The sequence below is a fragment of the Lissotriton helveticus genome, chromosome 12 (assembly GCF_964261635.1).
Source record: "Lissotriton helveticus chromosome 12, aLisHel1.1, whole genome shotgun sequence".
Classification (NCBI taxonomy): Eukaryota; Metazoa; Chordata; class Amphibia; order Caudata; family Salamandridae; genus Lissotriton; species Lissotriton helveticus.
This window is the reverse complement of record NC_136073.1, coordinates 424,943,870-424,968,992: the sequence shown is the minus strand read 5'-3', so window position 1 is coordinate 424,968,992 and position 25,123 is coordinate 424,943,870. Positions and strand designations below refer to the sequence as shown.

Genomic DNA, 25,123 nt, shown 5'->3' with positions numbered 1-25,123 from the left:
TAAGGTAACAGTGGTACTGGCATTTGACAGTGCTCGAAGATTACAGAAGCTGCAGTGGCATGCTGTGAAACACCATTGACCCTGGCATCTTCTTGTTGCAAATTAAGTACTGCTTGTCACCTTTTTTATCCCCATGTCATGGCATCTATCATGGATGTCGCAGCAAAGTTAACTTCTATATTCTGCCATTTTTGGCCAAGGATGAGAACCACTGATTTGCCTGCTATGCACCTTCTCAGGTAATCGATGCACACAATCTAGCTCATGTACTAATTGTATTGTCACAGTGCAGTCACGTTTGCAAGTCAATATGGGGACATAAACAGTCCTAAATGTGACCAAACTCACAACTGTGAACACGTTGATAATATATCTAGAACCAAGGATCAGATGTACAAAGAATGGAGTCAGTAAATGTTGTTGCAAATTCCTAATAGGTCGGTTTGCAAAAACCTGATTTGTAGTGAGTCGTTATTTGACCTACCTCATGAATATTAATGAGGTAAGTCGCAAAATGCAACACACTATGAATCACAGGCATCACAGAGATGGTTGATTGTAAATTGATACTTGTATAGCGCACTACTCACCCGCAAGGGTCTCAAGGCGCTTGTACGAATACCGCTGTGGAACCCATCCTGGCTTTCCCTGTGAGGTGTCCACTCCTGGGCACCCCCAAGGTGGAGGCCAGGCATCCTTAGCGTTGTGGGGGCCGTTGTGGAGATTAAGCAAGCTATTGCCTAGAGTTGCAGAGTGGGACTCCATGATTGGAATAGGCACCGAGGCGAGAATTATCAGGTCCGTGGAATTTTTTGAGCCCAAGACCCGCCGAGGCGGGGAATTGAACCCTGGTCCCGGGCTAGACCTCTGCATCAGAGTCTGCCACTCTAACCATTGAGCCACACTTCTCCATTGCTGACCTCAGCAGGCCGCCATCTCTCTGATGCCAACAATTCATAGTAGGTTGCCAGCAATTCAAAGTGGGTTGCCACCATATCTGTGATTGCTTTGAAAAATAAAGCAAACCTTTTTTGTTAATGCAGCCTGGTTTTCTTAAAGGAAAACACGTTGGGGCACATGCATCATTCATACATTTTGCATTTCTTAATTTGCGAAAAATACCGAATCGCAAATTAAGAATTGAAAAATGGTATGCATCATTTTTTTGGCTTTTTATTTGGGAATCGGTAAAAATCGCAATTTTTACCGAATTCCAAATAAGTAGCGAATTCCTAAGTGCATTTTCGCAATTCCCATTGATTTCCGATGGGCCAAAAGGCCCATAGGAGTCAATGGGAAGGCATTTCAAAATTCGCAATTTGTTGATGCATTCCAAGGGTGCAGGGGGGGGCGTCCAAAGGACCCCCCCTGCACCCCTGAAATGCATTTGAAAGTGCATGTTTCACACACACATGTCCTAAGGACATGTGTGTCTGTAACATGACAGTGTAAAAAATGAATTTTTTTGCATTTTGAAAACATTTTCGCAAATTACCACGAGGGTCAACCTCATGGTAATTTGCACTTTCCAATTTCAGAATTCGCATTTTTTTAAAAATTGATGCATTGCATTTAAGGAATCGCACAAATGCGATTCCTTAAATGCATTCGCATTTTTTAGAAATGCAAAAAAAGCGAATTCTGAAGAAGAGTTTGATGCATCCCAAAAACGTATTTAGGAAGTGCAAACGGCCGAATTTACCGATTCGCACCTTTGCACTTCCTAAATAGGTTGATGCATGTGCCCCCAATGTGTTAAAAAAACAGAAAAGAAAAAGATGAAAAGATTAACAACATTTTTTAGGTCGAGCATCGAGACCCTCTTGTATACTTTAGTATACCTCTTGTGCTTACTTGCATGTGGACACGAGTCGGACACGCGCTTCTTCAGTCTCGGATTTGTCCGTGTGAACGCGCTTTTGTATCTGGCTGCTGGCAGCTTGCTGGAGACAGCTTCAGTGCTTTCGGTTTCTAAGTACGTGTCTGCTGGCTTTCTGCTGTCGTGAGCGCGCTCGCTTCACAAGGGCGCACCCTCTTAAGCTTCGACTGAAAGGCTTGTGTTTAATACTCTTTGCCTCCCATCCGCACAAACAGACTGATGCGCTAAAGGCCAATAAACTAGATTTATTAAGATGTACTTGCATTTTCTTTAATTCGACAGAATCTAGCCTATGAGCTCCTCATTTACATGAAGTACGAGCGCCGGATTTTATTCGACTGGAAAACTGTTACGGCAGCGGTTTCAGTGGACATAAATGAAATGCAATAATGTTGTTGCAGTTTTGTCCTGCTTGAGCGGACTTTGAAGCAGAGTTAAAAGTATTATGCCTCACAAACTGCACTGCCTGGCAGTAGCTGCGCCTCCTACATTTGAGTGACAGGTTTGCGAAATTACGTGATATTCCCCTTGATAAGGAGGAGTCAGGTTGGGCAAAGCACTGTGGATGAAGGAAATCGACTCATGAGTGAGGCTTTGTTATTGTTTATTGCTGAACCATAAACTTTTGAAAAATGTCCAAAACATATCATTCTGTGACGAACTCTGGACCGGTATTAGCTACTATAGAATTTAACACAAGTTAGTGCACCCGGAACCAATCCAGTGTGACACGCCGGTTACCATCCTGGAGCACGTGCTGAGGTCTTATGAACCTTGTAGATGGATCGGGAAGTCTGCACAGAGATGGACCATTGACAAAGGTGAGTGTTGGTTGCATTAGCATAACGTCAATATTGATGGCTCTGGCTTGTCTAGCGATATTTGTGCATGAGTCCATTGGAGTCCACAATGGGAGGGGGCAGGCGCATCATCCAAATAAGGGGAGTTAGCGTGTCGATGAACCCACTGTTGAGAAGGTACAGGTTTATGAATAATCTCAATCTCAATCTCTCTCTCAATCTCTCTCTCTCTCTCTCCTCCCCTCCCTCCTCTCTCTCTCCTCCGCCTCCCCTCTCTCTCCTCCCCCCTCTCTCTCTCCCTCTCTCTCCCTCCCCTCTCTCTCTCTCCTCTCTCTCTCTCCTCCCCTCTCTCTCTCTCCCTCTCTCTCTCTCTCTCCTCCCTCTCTCTCTCCTCCCCTCCCTCTCTCTCTCTCTCTCCTCCCCTCTCTCTCTCCTCTCCCCTCCCTCCCTCTCTCTCCTCCTCCCCTCTCTCCTCCCCCCTCTCTCCCTCTCTCTCTCTCTCCCCTCTCCCCTCTCTCTCTCCTCCCCCTCTCTCTCCTCCCTCTCTCTCTCTCCCCTCCCTCTCTCTCTCTCCTCCCTCTCTCCTCTCCCTCTCTCTCTCTCCTCCCCTCTCCTCTCTCTCTCCTCCCTCTCTCTCTCCTCCCCTCTCTCTCTCTCTCTCCCCTCCCTCTCTCTCTCTCCTCCCCCCCTCTCTCTCTCTCCCTCCCTCTCTCTACTCCCCTCCCTCTCTCTCTTCTCTCTCTCTCTCTCTCTCTCTCCTCTCTCTCTCTCTCTCTCTCTCTCTCCTCCCCTCTCTCTCTCTCCTCCCCTCCCTTTCTCTCTCTCTCCTCCCCTCCCTCTCTCTCTCCTCCAGTCTCTCTCTCTCTCTCTCCTCCCCTCTCTCTCTCTCTCCTCCTCTCTCTCTCTCTCTCCTCCCCTCTCTCTCTCCTCCCCTCCCTCACTCTCTCTCTCCTCCCCCCTCTCTCTCCCTCTCCTCCTCTCTCTCTCTCTCTCTCCTCTCTCTCTCTCTCTCCCTCTCTCTCTCCTCCCCTCTCTCTCCTCCCCTCCCTCTCTCTCTCTCTCCTCCCCTCTCTCTCTCTCCTCCCCTCCCTTTCTCTCTCTCTCCTCCCCTCCCTCTCTCTCTCCTCCAGTCTCTCTCTCTCTCTCTCCTCCCCTCTCTCTCTCTCTCCTCCTCTCTCTCTCTCTCTCCTCCCCTCTCTCTCTCCTCCCCTCCCTCACTCTCTCTCTCCTCCCCCCTCTCTCTCCCTCTCCTCCTCTCTCTCTCTCTCTCTCTCTCTCTCTCTCTCTCTCTCCCTCTCTCTCTCCTCCCCTCTCTCTCTCTCCTCCCCTCCCTCTCTCTCTCTCTCCTCCCCTCCCTCTCTCCTCCCCTCCCTCTCTCTCTCTCTCTCCCCTCCCCTCTCTCTCTCTCTCCTCCCCCCTCTCTCTCTCCTCCCCTCTCTCTCTCTCCTCCCCTCCCTCTCTCTCTCTCTCCTCCCCTCCCTCTCTCTCTCTCTCTCTCTCTCTCTCTCTCTCCTCCCCTCCCTCTCTCTCTCTCTCCTCCCCTCCCCCCCCAGCACGGAATACAGTACCACTGTGATCACAAAATTCTTAAGCACCCTGCAACACTGGGGATTTTCAGGAATCCAAACACCAGCGTAAAGTACTCGAACAACAATGACGTCTGTCTTATAAATGTCACAAAAAGATGTTAATATTTCACTTCTGTTCTTGGATTTTCGTGAAAATACAACACATATTGCATTACAAAAGCTATAGGTGTCACATTTGTGAAAGTTAAAACTATTGCCATTGTAAATGACTAAGCTATTAATTTCGCTATTTTCAAAACCAACACATAAATAAAAAATATGTCATTTACAATACCAATAGCTCAAACTTTCCTAATGCGAGACCTATTGCATTGCAAATGCTTGTTTAAATTAGGCAGTGGTCCATGTCTAGTCTTAAAACATTTTTTTCTCAACATTCACAAATCCACAAAGGGGAATGGGTCCCGTTTGTGAAACCTTACCACTACCTTTGGGTAGTCTGTAAAACATTATGTTTTGCGTTCAGATTTTGGTCGGAAAACATTAGTACATAGCATTCTGATTGGGTATTTTGTGGGGTCGCCCTAAACAAGCCACTTCAAAATATCAATTGGGTATGCAGTTGAAACCCTTATTACTATTTGGTAACGTGTTCCCAAATCGTAATTTGGGTTTCTTAAGCACCAAAAGGCATTTTTGCACACTTTGTGACCACAAAAAGCCTTGGTACATCTGGCCCCAGATCCTTATCTTCGCTCTCAACTTATAACCACCTAGTTCTATATAACCTCATTGTTCCTGCTCATCCCATACAGACTGTCCTCCTATCCAACACACCTCATAATTAGCCTTACCTCCAACTCTTTTCTCCAATGCCCGATTAGCTTGTGACTCTAAAACAACTTTGAACAAAAACAACTTGCAAACGTTCACACCTTGCACTAAATGGCAGGAGCATGTGGACCTAAAGCGAGACATGTTGCAAACTCAGTTACCAAAAGTATGTAACTTACTCTTCTGATAGATACTCCTCAATGCATGAATCAATACCAAAACAATAACCCCCAAAAGGAGTGAAAATAAACCCTGTATTCAGAGCTGCATGGCACAACCTGGTAGTGGTGGAAAGGTATTGCTGGGGAAAAAGTTTACAGATTCAGTCTGAATAATTATAAGGTGAGGCATCTACAAGAAGTAGTATCCATCAAAATAATCTTTTTTTCAGAGGATCTCAAGAAAAGGGAATCCTCACAGAGGTATAGAGGAAAAAATCATGCACCTCTAACTTGGACCATTCTGCCACCACTGCTCATTACCTCAGATGAGATGGAGGCAGTTACATTTACTCAGCATAATGATATAATTAATTTTGCACTTGACATCATAGCACATCACTGGTATTCAAAAAAGTAAAACAGAGGGAGCAACTTCAGTGAGAAAGCTCACTGGGGAAAACAGGGCTGTCCAAATAAAGTCCAAGGGCTGGGTGGAACAGCCATGCAAGAGCATGCAAAGCAAAGGACTTTCGCTCCACAATCCCACTTTGCCTGGAGACAGTCGTACAGTTGAAAGGTTGTCGAGGTGTGTGGAGCGAGACATAATGATTACTTGTCCACTGAAAAGCTGGGATGGTGGGGAAAGCATGGTTGTAAAACAACAAGTTGCCCCAAAGTGAGTATGAGTGGTTTACCTGAGTGGGTGGCAATAATGTCCAGCTCTTGCCATATTTGCCAGGAGACTGAACTTGTTTGTGGAGCCTCAATGAAACCATGAAAGTTGAATTTCACAATAATCTTGAACTGATCCTTATGTGCAAGCAGCAAGTCATTATAAGTTTCTGGCTATTTGTAACCTGGATATAACGGGGACCCAAGTGCTAATTAATATTAAGATTACAACCAGAAGCTACAGGGCAAAAATTGCAACAAGAGAGACAGTGGTGGTCATCTGGCAGATGCTGAATTGTAGGGATTTACTTTCAAATGTAATGGCCCTTATAAGGCCATTTGGTTTGTGGGTACTTAAGTCCCATTTAGTCTGCTTAAAAGCTCAACCAGGAATAAAAGAAATGTGATAGGTCAGAAACATCCAGAGAGACGTGAAAGTGTGGACTTTGGTCTGGAATCAGCAGAATATGCAGTATAAAGAGAGATTAAATGTATACACTGATATACTTAGTCAAAGATGCAAGCAGATGATGCAGGGAAAGGTCGGGTGAATACTCACTGTGATGCAGTGTCATTCCAATATCCATAATTTTTTCAAAAGGCTAGATAGCTCCTTTAAAGTCAGTTCTGCTCATTTGTACAACAAAGTGTTCCCTTGCCAGCATGATAAATCCCACGAATAAATGTTTACATCTGTTGTCTTGGACAACCTCCAAGCTGTGCAACTCTGTCCTGCAGTAAAGATTAATTTTTGCCTGGTCCTTGAACAGTGAAGTAAACTAAAGGCTTCAATGAGTAAGCTAATACTATGTTGAATAAAAACGAAAATCATGTCAATGCATGCCACGTCTTTTTTCCTTACCGATAAGTGAGTCTCACCAACTCTCCTTCTCTCTTGTTCAATGATAGTCTCCAATATCTTGTAATATAAGACCTCTGCAAGGCGGAAATATTTGCTCGCAACATCTGCAAAATGAAAATATGCCATTTTATTTTGGTCTTGCCCCATGTTGATCCATCATGTTCCCTTGTATGTTTTAGTTTCAATATCTAGTCACCCAAGGGGTGCTCAAACACAAATGAATTTCTAAAATCAAGCAGGCGCACCTAAAAATGCACAAGGATTAAAAGATGTGCAATGTTTTCAGCACTCTGTAGCACATACTTTTACAAGTTTCAAATTAAACTCAGATATTGACAATGCAAACCAGAATGGTACATATGTAGCCATATAATGAGGTCAAGCAAGAGTGAGATTCATATGCTATCTTATCTCTGTCACTGCAGCTACAGCTAGCAGGGCCCTTGCAACCCATAGAGGAGCATTGCAGTTGTTTTTTTAATACAGTCTATTGATTTTTGCCAAAACATACATAGCAAATGCATCATTTACAGTTTCTTAAAAACCAACAAACAATAACTTCATACAGATTCAAACAACTCGCACCCCCCTTCTGTTACATCCTCACTCTATCCCTCCTTCAATAGCACGCTCACCAATCCCCATCCAAGGCTAGGTAGGTCACCGCCCAGATAAAGCAACCAGAGTGATCACGCTAATGTCATGTATGATACATCCTTGCCCACTTAATCCTCATCTAGAGTTAGAAGTGCTGCATTACCAATCGGTCTGGAGCACTCCAATCTTTGAATTTGTGGAGATCAGGGATCACCTGTCAGTGGGTCAGGATGGGCCTATGGCCCACCTGGCCTTATCTTTGGATAAAAATAGGGTTCTATCCCTGTCCCTGGAAAAATCCCTTCCACATGCCCTCTCCCACACCTGCCCTGCTAAGCCTCAACCTTCTAACAATCTTAGGTGGTGTCTACACAACACAAGTCCTAAAACATAGTCTACCTTTGAACTTTGAAAACATTTTGAATCAATCAAACATAGGTTACCTGTTTATTCACATGGTTGCTCAATCACACCCACAGCCTGTGCCCACTGGCAGCCATGCCCTGCCCATGCTACTTACCCCTCACTAGTGAAAACCTACCATAATCCCACTGACAACCACTCTCCCCTGTCTCACAAATATTCTATGTGCAGCACTGGCATCTAGGAGCTCAAAAAGTCGCTGAAGCCATGCATTTCTCACCTGTGACCTAGTCACTACACAACTTGCCAGAGCACACATGCTACCAGGTGGGGAGAGAAGGTAGAAACTTCTATAATTATAGGCAATAGTCACAACAGGCATATGCTCAACTTGACTTATTCTGCTATTCCAATAATGACTGTAGGAAGCTGGCTCTGTATATACTATAACAAAGTAAGGTACGTGTGCACCGAGTCCAGCGGGTCCACAGAGGTATAGCAGAGGCTAAATTGGATAAGTACTAACAGCTGTCTTCATGGTAGTGTTGAGCATATGTTGTATTCACTCAATCAAGACTGATATACAGACTGAATCCAGACCAATTGGGTAACTATAAAAAAGGCATATTTGTATTTTATTTCTACAACCAAGCAGGACTTGGTAGAGGTAGGTAAAATATACTTTCAATTGTAAACCTTTACACAGAAATGCAATTGAGGATGCATTTGCAGTTGTTACAGGTTGGTATTCTGGCGATAGATTTCAGTATCCAAACTCCATGACTTCAGGAGCCAGATTGCAAGATTGAGTAGTTGAGTGCTTGTCTGTCTCAGCCTGTCCCCACTGTGAGTGAGGAGGTTTGGATAATTCGGTAGCTTCTTGTGTGGTACAAGTGATAGCTCTAGTTTTGTTGTGTACCATGGCTGTCAAGCCCACGTGGGAGCTATGAGTATTAAGGGTAAAGTCTGAGTTTCCTGACCACTTATGGAATGAGTTGGAGAGGCAGGAAGGCGTTAGCAAATATCCTCAACTAGTTCATCCATAGCGCATTCCCTTTGGATTGAGGGTGTGGGTGTCTGGATGTGAAGCTTTGGCATTTTGAGTTTTTGCGTGTGGCGGAGAGATCTATTGTTGGGGTTCACTACCATTGGAAGCATTCTTGTAGTAATTGAGAGTGTATTTCCCACTCGTGAAAATGTTGCTGTGTCCTGCTTAGCAAGTCTGCAATGGAGTTGTCCTGTTCCGGTGTATATTGTGGTAGACTTTGTGACTGTTTGTCCATTTCCATACTGTCTGTGCTAGGTGTGACAGTTGAATGGAATGGGTCTCTTCTGTTTCTGAATGTAATACATTGATGTCATACTGTCAGTTTGTAAGAGGACATTTATTCCCGCTAAGTTTGGTAGGAAATGCTTTGAGAGCCATGTAAATGGCTAACAGTTCTAGCATGTTAATGTGTAATGTCTGTTTTTGTGTGGGGCAGTGTCCCTGAACTACAATGTCTTTCATATGAGCACCCCAACCCACGAGTGATACATCAGTCGGGATTGTCACTTACAGGATTGGGTCCTTGAAGGCTCTTCCTTTATGTATGTTTGAGGTGTTCCACCATTGTAGTGCCTGATGGACCTTGGATGAAAGCAGCACTCTTCTTGTGACCAGTGGGATGCTAAGCACTCTTGGAGGGGTCTCATGAGTACTCTATTGCTATGCATGAGGACGTCCTCTCTAGAGGGTACATCACTATTTTGACTGGTAGGCGACGATATGGCTGAAAAAGTTCCAGTTGGATCTGGGGATTGAGAACGACTTTGTGGACTACGGTATGCTGTCCCCGATACTGAATTAAGTATCGCTCCAAGATAGGGTTGTGTTTGGAGAGCTTGGAAATTGGGATTTGCTTTCGTTTGACTCATGATCAACAAATCGTCTAGATGTGGATAAAAGGAAAATGCTACTTACCAGTATGCATCTGTTCTTGGCATGTAGAGCTGCAGAGTTGCACACTGTGCATAGATCGCCACCTAGTGTTGGGCACGGATGTTTGCAGTTTGTTGTTGTCCTGAAAAGTATTTGGGAAGTCACGAGATAGGGGACTCCTCCTTTGGACCACATTGCGCATGGGCATCGGCTCCATCCCCAGAATGTTTTTCGCCATTAGGGAAATGGTGGAGCTTTGCAAGAAAAGGAAGGATGCCCATGTAATTTGCATCTAATTAAAATAATACTGGAACAGACAAGGGTAGCCGGGGAGGCAGGTGGGCGTGTGCAACTCTGCAGCTCTACATGCCAAGAACAGATGCATACTGGTAAGTAGCATTTTCCGTTTGAGGCATATGAGCTGCAGATTTCACACTGTGCATAGATTGCATAGCAGTACCCATCCCTAGCGGCGACCACCCCTATCTTTTGCAGTAGTTTGGAATATTGTTTTGAGAACAGCCTGGCCCACATTAGCTTGTTGCTTGGTTTGCACATCTACACATTAGGGTTTTGTGAATGTAGCTGCTCTGCAGATGTCATCTAGGGGAAAGTTCCCTAAAAATGCCATTGAAGCCCCTATTTTTCTTGTAGCGTGGGCTTTAGGAGGAACAGATAACGTACATTTAGCTTTGTGGTAACACATCTGTATGCATTTGACAATCCATCTAGCTATCCCAGATTTTGAAATGGGATTACCTTTGTGTGGTGGTGAGAAAGACACAAAAAGTTGTTTTGTCTTACGAAAAGGTTGTGTCCTCTGTATGTAGTATAGCAATGCTCTTTTAACATCTAATGTGTGAAGAGCTCTTTCTGGTACTGTCTGTGGTTGCGAGAAGAAAACGGGCAGTTCCACAGATGTATTGAGATGGAAGGGAGAAATGACTTTGGGAAAGAATGTTGGATTAGTAGACAGAACTACCTTATTGTGAGGCATTTGCAAAAAGGGTTCTTAAATGGTTAGTGCTTGTAGTTCACTAACTCTCCGCAGAGAGGTAATAGCTACTAGGAATGCAACTTTCCATGTTAAAAATTGTAGTTCACATTTGTGTACGGGTTCGAAGGGAGGCCCCATTAACCGTGTGAGAACAACGTTTAAATTCCACACAGGTGAATGTGGTACTCTGGGAGGAATTATTCTTTTAAGGCCTTCCATAAAGGCTTTAATGGCAGGCACTCTGAATAGAGATAGATGTTGTCTGTTTTGCAGATATGCTGCTATTGCCGCAAGATGTAGTCTAATAGACGTATAGACTAAGTTGCATCTTTGGAGATGCAGTAAGTATCCTATGATGTCTTGAATAGACACATCTAGAGGATTAATATTGTTGTTGTGACAATATATTACAAATCGTTTCCACTTGGCTGCATAACATGCCCTAGTGGTTGGACGTCTAGCTACTTTTATGACATTCATGCAGTCTGGAGGAAGGTTCAAATATCCAAATTCTAGGATTTCAGGAGCCAGATCGCAAGGTTGAGCTGAGCCCGGGTGTCTGATCTCTCCACGGTTCAGTGTTAAGAGGTGTGGAGACAGGTGTAATTTTTGGTGCGGTACTACCGACAGTTGCAGCAGTGTGGTGTACCACGGCTGTCTGGCCCACATTGTAGCAACTAGGATGAGGGTCAGAGAATGCTGCTGTAGTTTGTATGTACTACTAATTGCATGAGTGGTAGAGGTGGAAAAGCGTACACAAATCTGTTTGACCAGTTCATCCATATCATATTGCCGTTGGACAGTGGGTGTAGATATCTGGCGGCGAAGCTTGGCATTTGGCGTTTTCGTGGGTGACAAATAGGTCTATCTGAGGTTGTCCCCACATCTGAAAGAATGGCTGAATAACTTGCATATGAAGTTCCCACTCGTGGGTCTGTTGTGTTTGTCGACTTAACAGATCCGCTAGGGTATTTTGTACTCCTGGAACATGCTGGGCTAGAAGGATTGTATTTTGAGGTTTAGCCCACCGCCATATGTCCTGTGCTAGTTGAGATAGTTGCAGGGAGTGCGTGCCTCCCTGCTTCTGTATGTAATACATGGCTGTCATGTTGTCTGTGCGGACTAACACAGCTTTGTTTGATACTTGCTTTTGGAAAGCTTTTAGAGCTAGGAATATTGCTAGATATCCAGATGATTGATGTGGAGTAACTTTTGTTGTGGTGTCCCCCTGCCTTGCATGGTGTGTTGCAGTAGGTGGGCTCCCCAGCCGGAGAGCGATGCGCCCGCAGTTAAGATTATCTGAGGAACTGGCTCTAGGAACGGTCGTCCCTTGGAAAGGTTTTTGGTGTTCCACCACTGCAGAGAGCGATGAGTCCGACCGTCTACCAACATTAAGTCTGTCAATTGACCTTGAGCCTGGTTCCACTGACGTGACAAGCATTCCTGTAGCGGACGCATGTGAAGTCTTGCATGGGGCACTATGAAAATGCAAGAGGCCATCATCCCTATGAGTTGCATGAACACTCTTGCTGGAAGGGAGTGTAGTAGCTGAAACCTTGTTAGAAGAGTTTGTATGCTGGCTATCCTCGCTGGAGTGGGATAGGCAAGCGCTTTTGAGGGGTTTATTGTGGCACCGAGGTACTGTTGTACTTTGGATGGTTGTAGATGGGACTTGGCGTGGTTTATTGTGAACCCCAAGTCGTGAAGCAGTTGTATTGTGGCATGAGTGTGTTCCACACATTGGTTGTATGAGCTGACTTTTATGATCCAGTCGCCTCGACGACTGGGAAGACATGGATGTGTTGTCTTCGTAAATGCGCTGCCACCACTGCTAAGCACTTGGTGAATACTCTTGGTGCTGTTGTGACTCCGAATGGGAGTACTTTGAATTCATAGTGCTGTCCGTCTATTACAAATCTGAGATACTTCCAGTGAGCCTTGTGAATGGGAATGTGGAAGTATGCGTCCTTGAGATCTAAAGTAGCAAGGAAGTCGTTTTGTGATAGAAGCGGAAGGACTTGTTGCAGCGTGACCATGTGAAAAAGGTCTGACTTAAGTGGGGGCATACCAAGGCAAAAAACACAGCACTTTCTCACATCCACCCCATAATATTGGGCAGCTCTTTGGACTAGTAATTTAAAACGTATAGTGTGCTCTGGTGGGGATGGTCTAGAAGGGTATATGTCGTCTTGTGGGTCATAAGGCACATCAGGGGTGTTGTAATCATCCCATGGATTAGGTGACTGAGCGTCCCTGCTGGGTCATGTGCACCTCCATCTGTGTCATCAGAGTCTGTGTCTACATCATCTTGTGGATCAGGGGATGGTGTAGTTGAATGGTGAGGTGGTGTAGGAGGGGGAACAGTATGGGGAGGTGGAGGAGAAGGCACCCTTAATGGAGAGGTTGAAATGTCTCTCTTCTTTGAAGGAGGAGGAGGTGCTGCCGCATCAAGTGGTCTCTTTTTGGAACTGAGATTCAATTGACCAGTCTTAGGATCCTTGACAAGAGTTTTTTGGTTAGGATCAGGTGTGAAAAGTTCCTCTGAACAGGGCAGATCCTTCGGTGTCGAGGTTTTCGGCTCCATGGGTTTTTTCGGCACCGAGTCAGTAGCTGATTTCGGTTTAGAAGTGTGCCCTTTTGAAGTGTCCTTTACCGGAACCTGTTTCTTCGGTTCCGAAGCGTGTGAAACTGGAGCTTTAGGCGTTTTTTTTAATTGGCTCCGAATGCGGTTTCGGCATTGATGAGCCGCTGCCAGTCTTCGGTGCCGTGTGCTTCGGTGTCGGTTGGTTGACGAAGATGGCTTTTTCTTCGTTGTCGGTTCGGCATCGTGGATAGGCTGGCTCGAGCCCGAGCTGCCTCAAGGCTTAATGGGCTTCTTTGCCAGGCCTGAAGGCGGGGCGTGGGAAGCAGTCTCTCGGTGTGCACCCGGGCCCGAAGGAGAGGGTGTGCCCGAAGCCATTTTAGAGGGTGTCGAGGAAGGGTTGGGGTCGACGATCTTACTTACGACCCGTTGAGCTGGAGTGACTTCCTCGACGTCGGAGTCTTCAGCGTCTGACGAGCTGGTACTCTCTTCGGCGTGCTGGTGTACTGGCACGTCGACACCTTCTTTGAAGAAGTCGTCGGGGATCGAAGCCGACGAGCGGGCCATTGTTCTTCGAGCTCGTCGGTCCAGGATGGTCTTCTTGGAGCAGAAGGAGGCTCAAGCGGAAAAGTCTTTAGCCTCGTGCTCCGGTGAGAGGCAAAGGTTGCACACCTCATGTAGGTCGGTGTGGGGAAACTTCGACCTACATTGAGGACACTTCTTGAATGGCGTCCTTTCCATGAGCCAGAAGAAAGGCCTAGGTAGGCCCGAAGGCCTTCGTCGACGACCGGAATCGAAGGCTTCGAAGGTGAAGAGTCGCGTCGATGTGGAGCGTGATCAAAACAATACCGTCGAACTGGGTGAGGATTGCGCACCAAAGGAAATTCGGTTCATAACCGGAGCGCAGGAAACACATCCGAGCCCGATGGCGGAAAAAAACAATCTAGGGATGGAGCCGATGCCCAGCGCAATGTAGTCCAAAGGAGGAGTCACCTATCTTGACTTCCAAAGAACTTTTCAGGACAGCAATAAAACTGCAAACATCCGGGCCCAACACTATGTGGCGATCTATGCACAGTGTGCAATCTGCAGTTCATATGCCTCGAACATAATGTTTTCCCTTCATAATGTTGCTGCTACTACAGCTAGACATTTTGTGAACACCCTTGGGGCTGTTGCCACCATGAATGAAAGCACTTTGAATTAATAGTGAAGTCAACTTACAACAAACCGTAGGTACTTGCGATGAGCTGGGTGGATTGGGATATGGAAGTATGCATCTTTAAGGTCTAACGCAGTCATGAAATGGCCCTTTTGTAGTAGTGGTATTACGTCCTTGTCACACCCCAGGCTTTTTGCACGATATCAGCCCCCACACTAACCCACACCTTGTCAAAGCAACAGGAGTAGATATGTTGCTTTAAGACACCTGTATGTTTGCAATTCTTTGTGTCCCTTTAAATTCTCCAGAACACTCGTTTCTCGTGTTAATGGGCTGCAGGTGTGCATAGGAGGAACCAACATCCTGTATAAAAGCAGCCGTGACTACAGCGCGCTGCTTGATTTCGAGTTCCTTGAGGGTTTGAGGTCCAAGCCCATCCTGCTTCTAGGAACAAACAATCTCTCAGTTCCATTAGCTTTCGTCTTCGCTCCCGTTTCCTGTGGGGACTCAGACCAGACCCTGTCAACCGTGGCTAAAAGAAAGACGCATTCCTTGGAAACCTCTTTTTAGGTCTCGCCTAATCAGCACGCAAGCGATTCTTAGGAATGACCTTTTGGAATCAGTCTGCACTTGTTGGAAAACTCGTGCATGTACTGCACTGTTTCCAATGAGTGCTCGTGCATGTCCGGCATCCACCTTGCGGGAGCGAACAGCTTTGCCATCTGTATCCAATTATTGCGCCTGCGCCGCGCTTGTTAATTGCAAACAGATGGCGCTGCTAGGTAGATGCCGTAAATGCACGAGTGCTTTCACTGTGCCTTCTCCCACCCTGCCCACCTAACCCGGGCTCTGCTTTCCGCCGAGGTCAAATAAATAAATTGTGCACACTGTTAGTTATCGTATTTCTTGTGCTTTTCAAAACATACTGTAGCACTCGCTTCACAATATTCTGCATACAACATAAAGAAACTTTAGACCGAGATTGTTTTTCTCACCAAAAAAATAAATAAATGATCCTTCTAAGACTTCCATTCTTTCAATACAAAATTGGAACTAGTATTAAAATCTACCCAGAAGTCACTGCAGTTCATTTGCCAGGTTCTGGGTCATTGCATGCACACAGCAGACTTGATGGCCCCCTTGCAGCTCGTAATTCAGAGCAAAAGCACAACAAGGACAACCTTACAGGCTGTGAGTGCAACATTTCAATATGTAGGTGCTAAAGACCAGAACTGTAACCTTGTGGAGTGGAGTGGTGTGGAACGGTCCTGGAGAAAGAAGACCCACATACAGGGAATGTCGGGTATCAAACGGTGGTGTGAAGGTTCTGCTGTAGATACGGAGGGGCCAGCCTTTAAATAGTGTGAATCAATAGGAATCATCTGATACTGCTGATCTTCTCTGCTATCTTTAAACTGCATACATTTTGCTTTGCACTGGAGACGTGATCCAGTTCGCACACCTGCGATGAGCCGGACTCCGGCTTGCTGAGCTACCAGTTATTTCATAGACATTTGTTCTTTCATAGACATTTGTTCTTTCAAAAATAACGCTTACGTTTGCAGACTAATGGAATAGCTTTTCTCAAGAAAATGGAAGTGCATGCATCACAAGGCAGCTATATATGGCATTTACTTGTGAACATTTTTTTTTTTTTTTTTTTTTTTTTTTAAAAAGACCTTTATTATTGGAAATATACAGTACACAGCGTTCCGCTGACAACCCATCCGGGCCAGCCGCACATCTTCACAGTAGCAGTACTTGCATGAAGAGAAAAGAAATAACACAGCCATATGTCCGACAACCCGAAGGCCCGGCGGCGTTGTAATGTGTGATTTTGTAATTCATAACCCCGCATGCATTCAGCAAGGAAAGGATACAGTGCGAGAGAGAACGACTGAAACTCTGCAAGTCTTCATTTTCTTGTTTATGCTCATATGAGATGTAAGGAAGAACTCAGTGTATTGGGAGTACGCATCAGCGACCGTATGTAAGCCATGGATCGTCAGAACACTTGCGAGGCACGTGGAGGGTAGTAAGACATCTCGCTCCCTAGAAGGGCGCGAGATTGCATGAGGGAGAGATGTTGTAGCACAGTGCCGCAAGCGTGGCGGTAAGTGGAGGGTAGATGATACGGTCAGCTTGTCGGTGGTGCCAGGCACTCATTGTCGAAGCTGGATAGTCAAGCTGTAGCCCTGACATGCGGCCTCTAAGACCCCAAGGCGTGATGCGTATGATAGGCAGCTGGGAAGATTGTGGCCTGGGGGTTGGGGGTTCCAAAAGGTAAAAAAAAACAGTTGTAACGGTAACTAGGGAAGCGCGTATGTAAGGATGAGGGGGAGTGTGATAGAGGTAGCCATGTGGTGAGGGGGGAGGTATCTTCTGTATGTAAGTAGCAAAGTAGTGGGGTGAGCAGAAGGAGGGGGCTCGTCTGCGCGTCAGATCTGTGAGGGCAGTCACTTCCGGGTACTATCGTTCCGCCCATAGGCGGCAGGAAGACTCCCATCTGTGGTAGCGTGCGTGGGGGCACTGGTGTGGAAAATACTGCGTACTCGGCAATACAGGGCAGTCGCGCGCATAGCGTGTAGCAATTGTGACCTAGGATCCCTAGGGGAGTGGTGAGCGTTGTAGCAGCAGTTATATCTCAGTATCGCAGCAGGACCTGGGAAGAAGGGAATAGGCACACGGAAAAGGTTCCCTAGAAGTGAGCACAGCTCGTTCTGTTCAACGCTGCGCGGGGATGGTGGGGTGGTCCATAGTCCGTCATGTGATCCCTTGTTCTATACATTTCTGCTGGAAGGACTGGAGGATAGTGTCCCAGTGTTGTGCAATTGGTAATTTTCGTAGGCCAGCTGTTTCCTCGCGTCGGAGCGCTGTGCTCTCCGCCCGGGCCCAGTTTGCCAGTGAAAGGCTCCAGTGCCGGATGTGCGGAGGCGCATCGGCTTTCCACCGCTTGGTGAGTAGTCGTTTTGCCGTGATGAGTCCAAGGTCCCAGTACCGGGCCTGAACTTTATTAAGGCGTGTGCGTTTGTACAACCCCAGCAAACAGGCCTCCCACGTTTTCGGTACTCGCTCGTCTGTGCAATGCGTCAGCATCGTGGTCACCCCGTCCCAATACTGTTGAAGGGTAGGACAATGCCAGAGCATGTGCAAAAGGTCCGCTCCAATTTGGGAACAGCGGTTGCAGGCTGCGTCCCCGACTGAGAAGTACCTGTTAATCTTGTCCGGGGTGAGGTAGGCACGGTGCAGTATGTATAGTTGTATAATTTTAAAGCGGGGGTTGCGGGGGACATTAATCGGACCAGCTAAAATCATTGCTCACTCCTTATCTGTCCAGTCCCATCCTCTGTCAGTTGCCCATTTTCCCCTCAATTGCGCCGTGGCAGGATGCGTATGGAGAAGGAGAGCTTGTGCTAGCCAGTGAATTATGTGTGTGCCATAACTCATGACGTGTAGGTATTGTAGGAAGTTATGGGTGGGTAATTCATCAGCGACGTCACCCCAGGCCGTGGTCAGCGTGTGTGTGAGGGTCGCGTGTAATAGGAACTGTCCAGCCGGTAAAGATGTGTCGTCGGCAAGGGTGGCGAAGGGAAGTAGAGCGCCGTCGGAGTAAAGGTCCCCCAGTGTTTCCACTCCTGCTGCGGTCCAGCTATCAAGCTGTGCGGCTGTGAGTGCCCCCGTCGTAGTCGGGGTGCCCAGTAAGGGGAGCACCGGAGCATATGGTGTGGTCGCCCGCGTTAGGCGCAGACAGCGGAGGAAGCACCTGCGCGCCGTCGCGAGATGAAGCTGCGACGGACGTGGTGTCTTGGTCAGAGGGTGGAAGAGTACCTGGACCTGTAACTGAGTCCAGATCATAACATCCGTGGCCGTGTCTCCCAGGTCCTTCCCTCCCAGCCATCCCGAGACCCACTGCATTTGCGCTGCCAGGTAGTACAGCTCCAGTTGGGGGACAGCCAGGCCTCCCGCTTCAGTTGGCATGTATAGTTTCGCCAGTGCGATGCGTGGGCGGCCCTTGTTCCAAAGTAGGTCCCGCAATAATGCCTCTAGGTCCCGAAATACCCGGTTAGGGACATATGTGGGAATATTTGCAAAGTAGTACAGAAGGCGCGGCAGCACGATCATTTTCATCAGGGCTACACGACTGGGAACATTCAGCGGCAGCGTTTTCCAGAATCCAATCTGCGAGCGGATGGATGCGACCGCCCGCAGCAGATTCCCGTCTAGGATATCTGCGGGTTCCCGGTAGATATGTATCCCCAGGTACCGGAACGTCGTGGGATACCACTGTAGGGTCACACCGCTGATGGTTATCTCACTCTCCGGTGTGCTTGGATCAAAGGAGAAGCTCCTGACTTAGCCCAGTTAACTCTCAAGCCCGACATCGCCTCAAAAGTGTCAAAGATGCCAGTAAGGGACTCTGGAACATCACTAAGGTCTTTTACATAAAGGAGAAGGTCGTCGGCATATAGCGACACCACATGTAGGCCATCTGCCATCGGAATTCCCCATCTCTCCCCATGGGATCTAAGAATTTCGGCCAGGGGTTCCACCGCTAATGAGAAAAGCAGGGGCGACAGTGGGCAGCCCTGCCTGGTGCCTCTCCGCACAGGGATCGGGTCAGAAAGGAGAGCACCAGTGCGGACTCTAACAGTGGGCTCTCGGTACAAGAGGCCTACCATGGTCAGAAAGTCGTCGCCTGGTTCGAATTTATCCATGACCGCTCGGAGGTAGGGCCATTCCACAGAATCAAACGCCTTTTCCAGATCTAGCACCAGACAACCAGCGCGCGGCCATTGTCGTGGAGCATATTCCTGTAGTAGGAAAAACCGACGGATATTGTGGGAGGTATGTCGTGTCGGTACAAACCCGTTCTGGTCTCGATGTACCAGCGTGGGCACGAAAGGGGCCAGTCTGCGAGCGAGCGAGGGTGCGAGTATTTTATAGTCCGTGTTTAGGAGGGCTAGGGGGCGGTAGGATCCCATCAGCTCACCGTCCTTGCCAGGTTTAAGCAGGGACACCAGGGTGGCCTCGTTAAGAGTCGGGGGCAGGCGGAAATCGTCCGGCGCTGCCGTGTACATCTTCGCCAGCTGGGGAATAAGGATGTCCGAAGCAGCCTTGTAAAATTTGGCTGGCAAGCCATCTGGCCCCGGAGACTTGCCATTCGAAAGGTGGTATATGGCGTCTCGGAGTTCCTCTGGGTCTAAGGACCCCCCTAGGTCATCTCGCTGCGTTGCTGTTAACGCGGGCAGGGGTATCGGCAGGAGATATTCAATTATGTCAGTCATCGAGGCGCGCAGTCGGGAACGATACAGTCCCGAGTAATGACTGGTGAACGCCTCATGTATGTGACTTTGAGTGTAGAGTAAGTCACCTCCTTCCGCCCGTATTGCCGAGATGGGAGACGAGCGGGCCTCCTGCGCGATCAGCCAGGTCAGCAATTTACCAGGTCTATCACCCTGGCGATGCATTCGGGCAGAATGTGCCGCAAAGTTAATGGTGCGCAATCGTTCCAGGTGTCGATCATGGTCCGTCCTGGCCTCTGTCAGTCTGGCGTCTGCGTCCCCCCCTGTTGCTTTCTCAAGGGCTAGCAATTCCGTCTCGATACGCGTCAGTTCGGCTTCCAGTTGTCTCTTAATGTGTCCCTGTGTACCCAAGCAGGTTCCCCGGGTCACTACCTTGAAGGCGTCCCACTCAATCTGGGGGGAGGACGCTGTGTTAGCATTAAATTCAAAGTATTGGGCTGTTTGTGCGAGTAGGGATTCGCGAAAGGGCGAATCCAGTAAGAGGTCTGGTTGCAGGCGCCATGTGGGGACAGGTGGGCGTGGGTTCTCCCAGGCTATCGCTAGTGTATGTGGGTTGTGGTCCGAGTGTGTTCGGCCCATATACTGGGTATCTGTGACCAGTGGGAGAAGTTCAGTAGAGATCATGTACCTGTCTAACCTGACATGTAGCGCGTGGGCCCCAGACCAGTAGGAGTACGTCCGCGTAGTGGGGTTGCGAGCTCTCCAAACGTCGCGGAGGTCCCATTGCATGGCCCAGGTGAGGAGCGCTTTCGTGGTGGTGTGTGTCAGTGCTGTGGCCGTGGGCGCGGTGGATCTGTCCAGACTAACATCTAGGACGTTGTTGTAGTCACCCCCAAGTATCCACGGGACCCCATGCCAAGGCGCCAGTTTTAGGGAGAGGCTATCTAAGAATTTACCCTGTTCAATGTTTGGGGAGTATATAGAGGCGATTACAAATACAATTGGGCGCCCGTCTAGTCTGCCCCTAACTATCACGTATCTGCCCTCTGTGTCAATCTGTGTGTCCATAACCGCCCACGGGGTGCCTGGCCGAACCCATATGAGCGTCCCTCTAGCAAAGGAGGAATACCCAGTAGCGTAAAGTTGTCCACGCCATCTGCGGCGCAGCGCAAGTATTTCTGGTGTGTTTAAATGGGTTTCTTGCAGTAACGCCACCTGAAACTTGTGACGTCTCAAGTAGGAATAAATTTGGTAGCGCCTTGACGGCGTTACTTGTGAACATCATGACCTTGGTTTTGGCTCAATTTAGTGGATGCTATTATATTATCCTATTGGTACCTGTCCATTTCATGGTTTCTGCCATCCTTTTCTCCAACCCCTACACCAGCCCCCTTTTTCCTTCGCCGGTTAGAATGTTCCTGCTAGCATGGACTTCCTTAGATTTGATGGTTTGTGAATATCCCTTACGACAGCTATTGCTGACTGGAGGGGCGTTCACTACGTACATTAAGCAAGTATTGCAATAGCCAATAGGTCTCGCTTTTGGGAGCTTATAGGTATTTAGTTATGCAGCACAATATCCTTGGTGCAACAACATCAACCGTTGCATGACTAAACACTAATAAGGTCCCAAAGGCGAGAGCTAATGGCTATGCTTGTTTTCCTTTTCAGCACGATGAAGGAGAGAGGCCGCAGCCTCTCACAAAGGTCATATTTCCTTTTACTTTACAAGCGTTTTCGCTCGCCCAACACCCAGGGAGCTTTATTCTCAGCACATATTAGCGCGGAAGAGAGGCAGTTGTCTCCAGGCTGCTAATTATTATTTCACGATCGCGTAGGCACGCTGAAGATTCTGACATCAACTCTTCATGCTGGGAGGATTTCTAATGTACATTCCGTCACCGCTCTGCTGGACATCGCCTATATTTGTGGTGAGATTAAGCCGAGTAGAATTTACTTGGCTCAAGTGTAAACGACTGTGAATTAACAGAGCTCTCTTGAAATTTGGTTATGGAGCCATGATATCCTTATGACTATTGTCCTGCCAAGACTACTTGATATTATTGAGACTAACAAAGGAGCTGCTTTCTTTTTATGTGGGATTTTCTCCTTTAGTTTATAAACAGTTTAATGCACTATGTTATATAGAGCTATAGAACCATTTCTTATCCCTCTTTTTTTCTTTCTTACTCTCTCCCTGCATTAGGGACTCTTGTGCACAGCCACACCTCAGGCTGGATACACATTGTTTCTAGAGTCATTTTGTGTGGGTAAGAACGTCAGGATTTTATTTCTCCTACTTGTGCTGTGGTCTTCCCACATTTCTGCTTCCTTCTGGCTCCTCTTGAGGAATTGTTTGTTCTGGTTTGTGCATAAAGATACCACACAGACATTCCTTTTAGGGAGATAAGAGGGCCATCTTCTCTCCTGTGGATTCTAAAAGAACCGCACAGGTATTTATTAACACAATGGTGGTCTTGCTCTGACAGTCCTGCAATGTCACCAAATGGAAGTGTTTTGACAGTATGTAATGACTGAGGGGACGTAGGTCTAGGATGGGTCATAGTGAGCCATCCTTTTCTGGTATGAGGAAACAAAGGGAGTAGATTCCCTTGTTGAGATGTTTCCTTGGGACAGGTTCCATGGACACTTTTATTAATGAATCCTTTACTTCTTTTTTTTTTTATAATCAACTTTATTAGGTTTTTAGAACAGCAAATAGAATTCATTGGGCGCAGCTCATACAAGTCATGCAGCAGAATATTATCAGCAGTTCGTGTAGGTCGAGTCATCCATCTCCAGTCCATACATAGATTCATAGGAACAAATATAGAGTCATAAGTCATACAGTACATCTCCAATCACGGTGGGAATAGATTGAACCACTTCCCCCAAATTTTGTGAAACAGTGCCGTTGCCCCTCTAGCTTCAAAGAGGGCTTCCTCCTGGGCCCCGTACCAATCGAGCCCCCTCCTCCATCCCCCCACAGTAGGCGGTGCGGCCCGGGACCAGTGCCTTGCTATATCTCTATTGGCCACCGCTATAGCAGTACCCAGCAGGCGTTTGTCCGCCCTGGATCCATCCAGACCACTAAAAATCCCCAACAACAATCGCAGTGGCTTGTGCGGAATCTCCCAGCCCAGGGCTTGCGTGAGCTCTCGTTCTACTCCCCTCCAAAACTTCGCCAGTCCAGGGCAAAGCCACACCATGTGGTAGAAGTCCGCGGGTGACGATCCGCACCTTGCTCAATCCGGGGAGAGTCGCAGGCGGGCGCGGAAGAGGCGCTCAGGGGAAAGGTAGGCCGCGTGCATGTAATAGATCTGGACCAGACGTAGTCTGGCAGAGGCAGTCAGGGTTCTGGGTGCCATAAGGGCATCCCTCCAGTCCGCCTCCTCCAGGGGCCCCACCCATCCCTCCCAACGAGCGCGCAGCGTGTCCAGGGACGCGGACCCATTATTAACTAGGGAGCGGTAGATGCGGGACACCCCTCCCCTCCCCAAGTTCCCCATCATCACCTGGGCCTCTGGGGGACTAAATTCCGGGAGGGGGACTGGCAGTGGGAGATGGGTCTGGAGCACGTGGCGCAGTTGCAGGTACTGAAAGTGCTGGGTATGGGAGAGGGCATGGTTCCGCTGTAGGTCCGCGAAAGCCCGGATGTGGTCCTCGACCCAAACATCACCCAGGACCGAAACGGCAACCAGATCCCACCGACGGAATCCGTCCAAGGCCGCCACTTCCCGGAGCCCGGTGCCATGCCACAGCGGCGTCTGCCTAGTGAATTTGTCCCATCCCGTGTAGCGCAGAGCTGCCCACCAGGCCATGAAGATCGTTCTGGTAATGGGTGCCATAGATTGCGGGACATGGCTGCCATAAAGCAAGGCTTGGATACAGGGAAAATCCGTCTCCTCGAGTTCCACCCGGTATGCCGGGTCGGACCAGTCGCCCGCATACCAGTCATGGACAACGATGAGCTTGGAGGCGAGGTAGTAGAGGAAGAGGTGAGTCACCCCCAGTCCCCCGTCATAAGGGGGGATTCGGGTGCGTGCCAGGGATATATGCAAGCGACCGTTCCCCCACAGAAAGCGGGTCAGGAGTCCGTCAAGCTTGCGGAACCAGGCGCGGGGGATGGAAGTGTTCTGCAGGACATATAGGAAGCGCGGGAGGACCATCATTTTGAAGAGTGCACTTCTCCCTAGAGGGTTAAGAGGGAGCGCCTGCCACTTTTTAAGATCAGCCTTCGTCCGGGCAACTAAGGGGGCGATATTCAGTGCCCATTCAAGCTCCGGCAGAAGGGTTACCCATATCCCTAAATATTTGACGGAGTGGCGCCGTAGGGGGATGTTCGACTGCCAGTCGTACATTCCCTCGATGGGTGTAATGGGACCAGCGTGGACTGAGTCGCGTTAAGCCGGAGTCCGGAGACTCGTCCGAAGGCCGCGATGGAGAGCAAGCTCTTGGGGCCCGAGGTCGCTGGGTCTGCCAGGTACAGGACCACATCATCCGCGTAGAGGGCTATTTTATCTATATGGCTCGCGTTCCAGGCCCACCCTTGGACAAGGAGGTCCTGGCGAATAATCGCCGCCAGGGGCTCCATCGCAAGTGCGAATAGAAGGGGAGAAAGGGGACACCCCTGGCGCGTGCCTCTACGGATTGGGAAGGTCTCGGAGAGGACTCCGGTGACCAGCACCCGGGCCCGGGGGCTGGCGTAGAAAACGCTGATAAGACGGCGGAACACGGGACCGAATCCCATCGTCTCCAGCACATCTTGTAGATAGTCCCAGTTCACTGTTTCGAAGGCCTTTTCGAAGTCGAGGAAAAGGAGGACCAGGTAGGGGAAAAGTCGCGTACGGTGAGCTAGGGCCAAATGGAGACGCCGGATGCAGTGGCGGGTGCCCCACTGGTCTGGGTGGACTAGGTCCGGCAAGAGAGGCTTAAGCCTCTGGGCTAGTATGGTGGCGTAGAGTTTGATCCCCGAGTTGATGAGTGAGATCGGGCGGTAGTCTGCGCAGCTCGTGGAGGGTGGATGGATCTTGGGAATGACCACTATTGTGGCCAGATCGGATTCAGAGGGGAAGGAGCCGGTATCGGCCACATGGCGGAAGAAGGCCAAAAGCTGGGGGGCAAGGGTGGCTCGGAAGGCGGCATAATATTCTTGCGGGAACCCGTCAGGGCCAGGCGTCCTGCCGGAATGCAGGAGGGGAATAGCCTCGAGCACCTCCTCCAGGGTGAGGGGGCGCTCCAGGGCCTCTCTGGAGTCCCGCGGCAGAGAGGGAAGCGTAGCACCCGTCCCCTCCAGCAGGGCGGGCAGGGAGTCTTCAGCCAGTCGCGCCGCATAGAGGTCCGTGTAGAAACGTGCAAAGACGCCTGCAATGGCCTCCGAGGTCGTCTGTAGGGAGTCGTCCTGCGCCCGGATCTCCGGGATGATACGGTGGACTTTGGGGTAGTACACTAGATTGTGGAGGAGTTTGCCATTTTTGTCGCCCCGCCCGTATATCTGCGCAATTGAGGAGCGCCAGAGCGTC

At 48.6% G+C, this 25,123-nt stretch overlaps 1 protein-coding gene across 1 annotated transcript in view; it reads right to left on the bottom strand.

The window, feature by feature from the left end:
* Positions 1–25,123, bottom strand: part of RBL2 (RB transcriptional corepressor like 2) — an 817,437-nt gene that overhangs the window by 457,095 nt on the left and 335,219 nt on the right. The window contains exon 11 of the mRNA XM_078670248.1: positions 6,738–6,841. Coding sequence (XP_078526374.1) covers positions 6,738–6,841 — 104 coding nt within the window. The remainder of the gene's footprint in view (positions 1–6,737; positions 6,842–25,123) is intronic.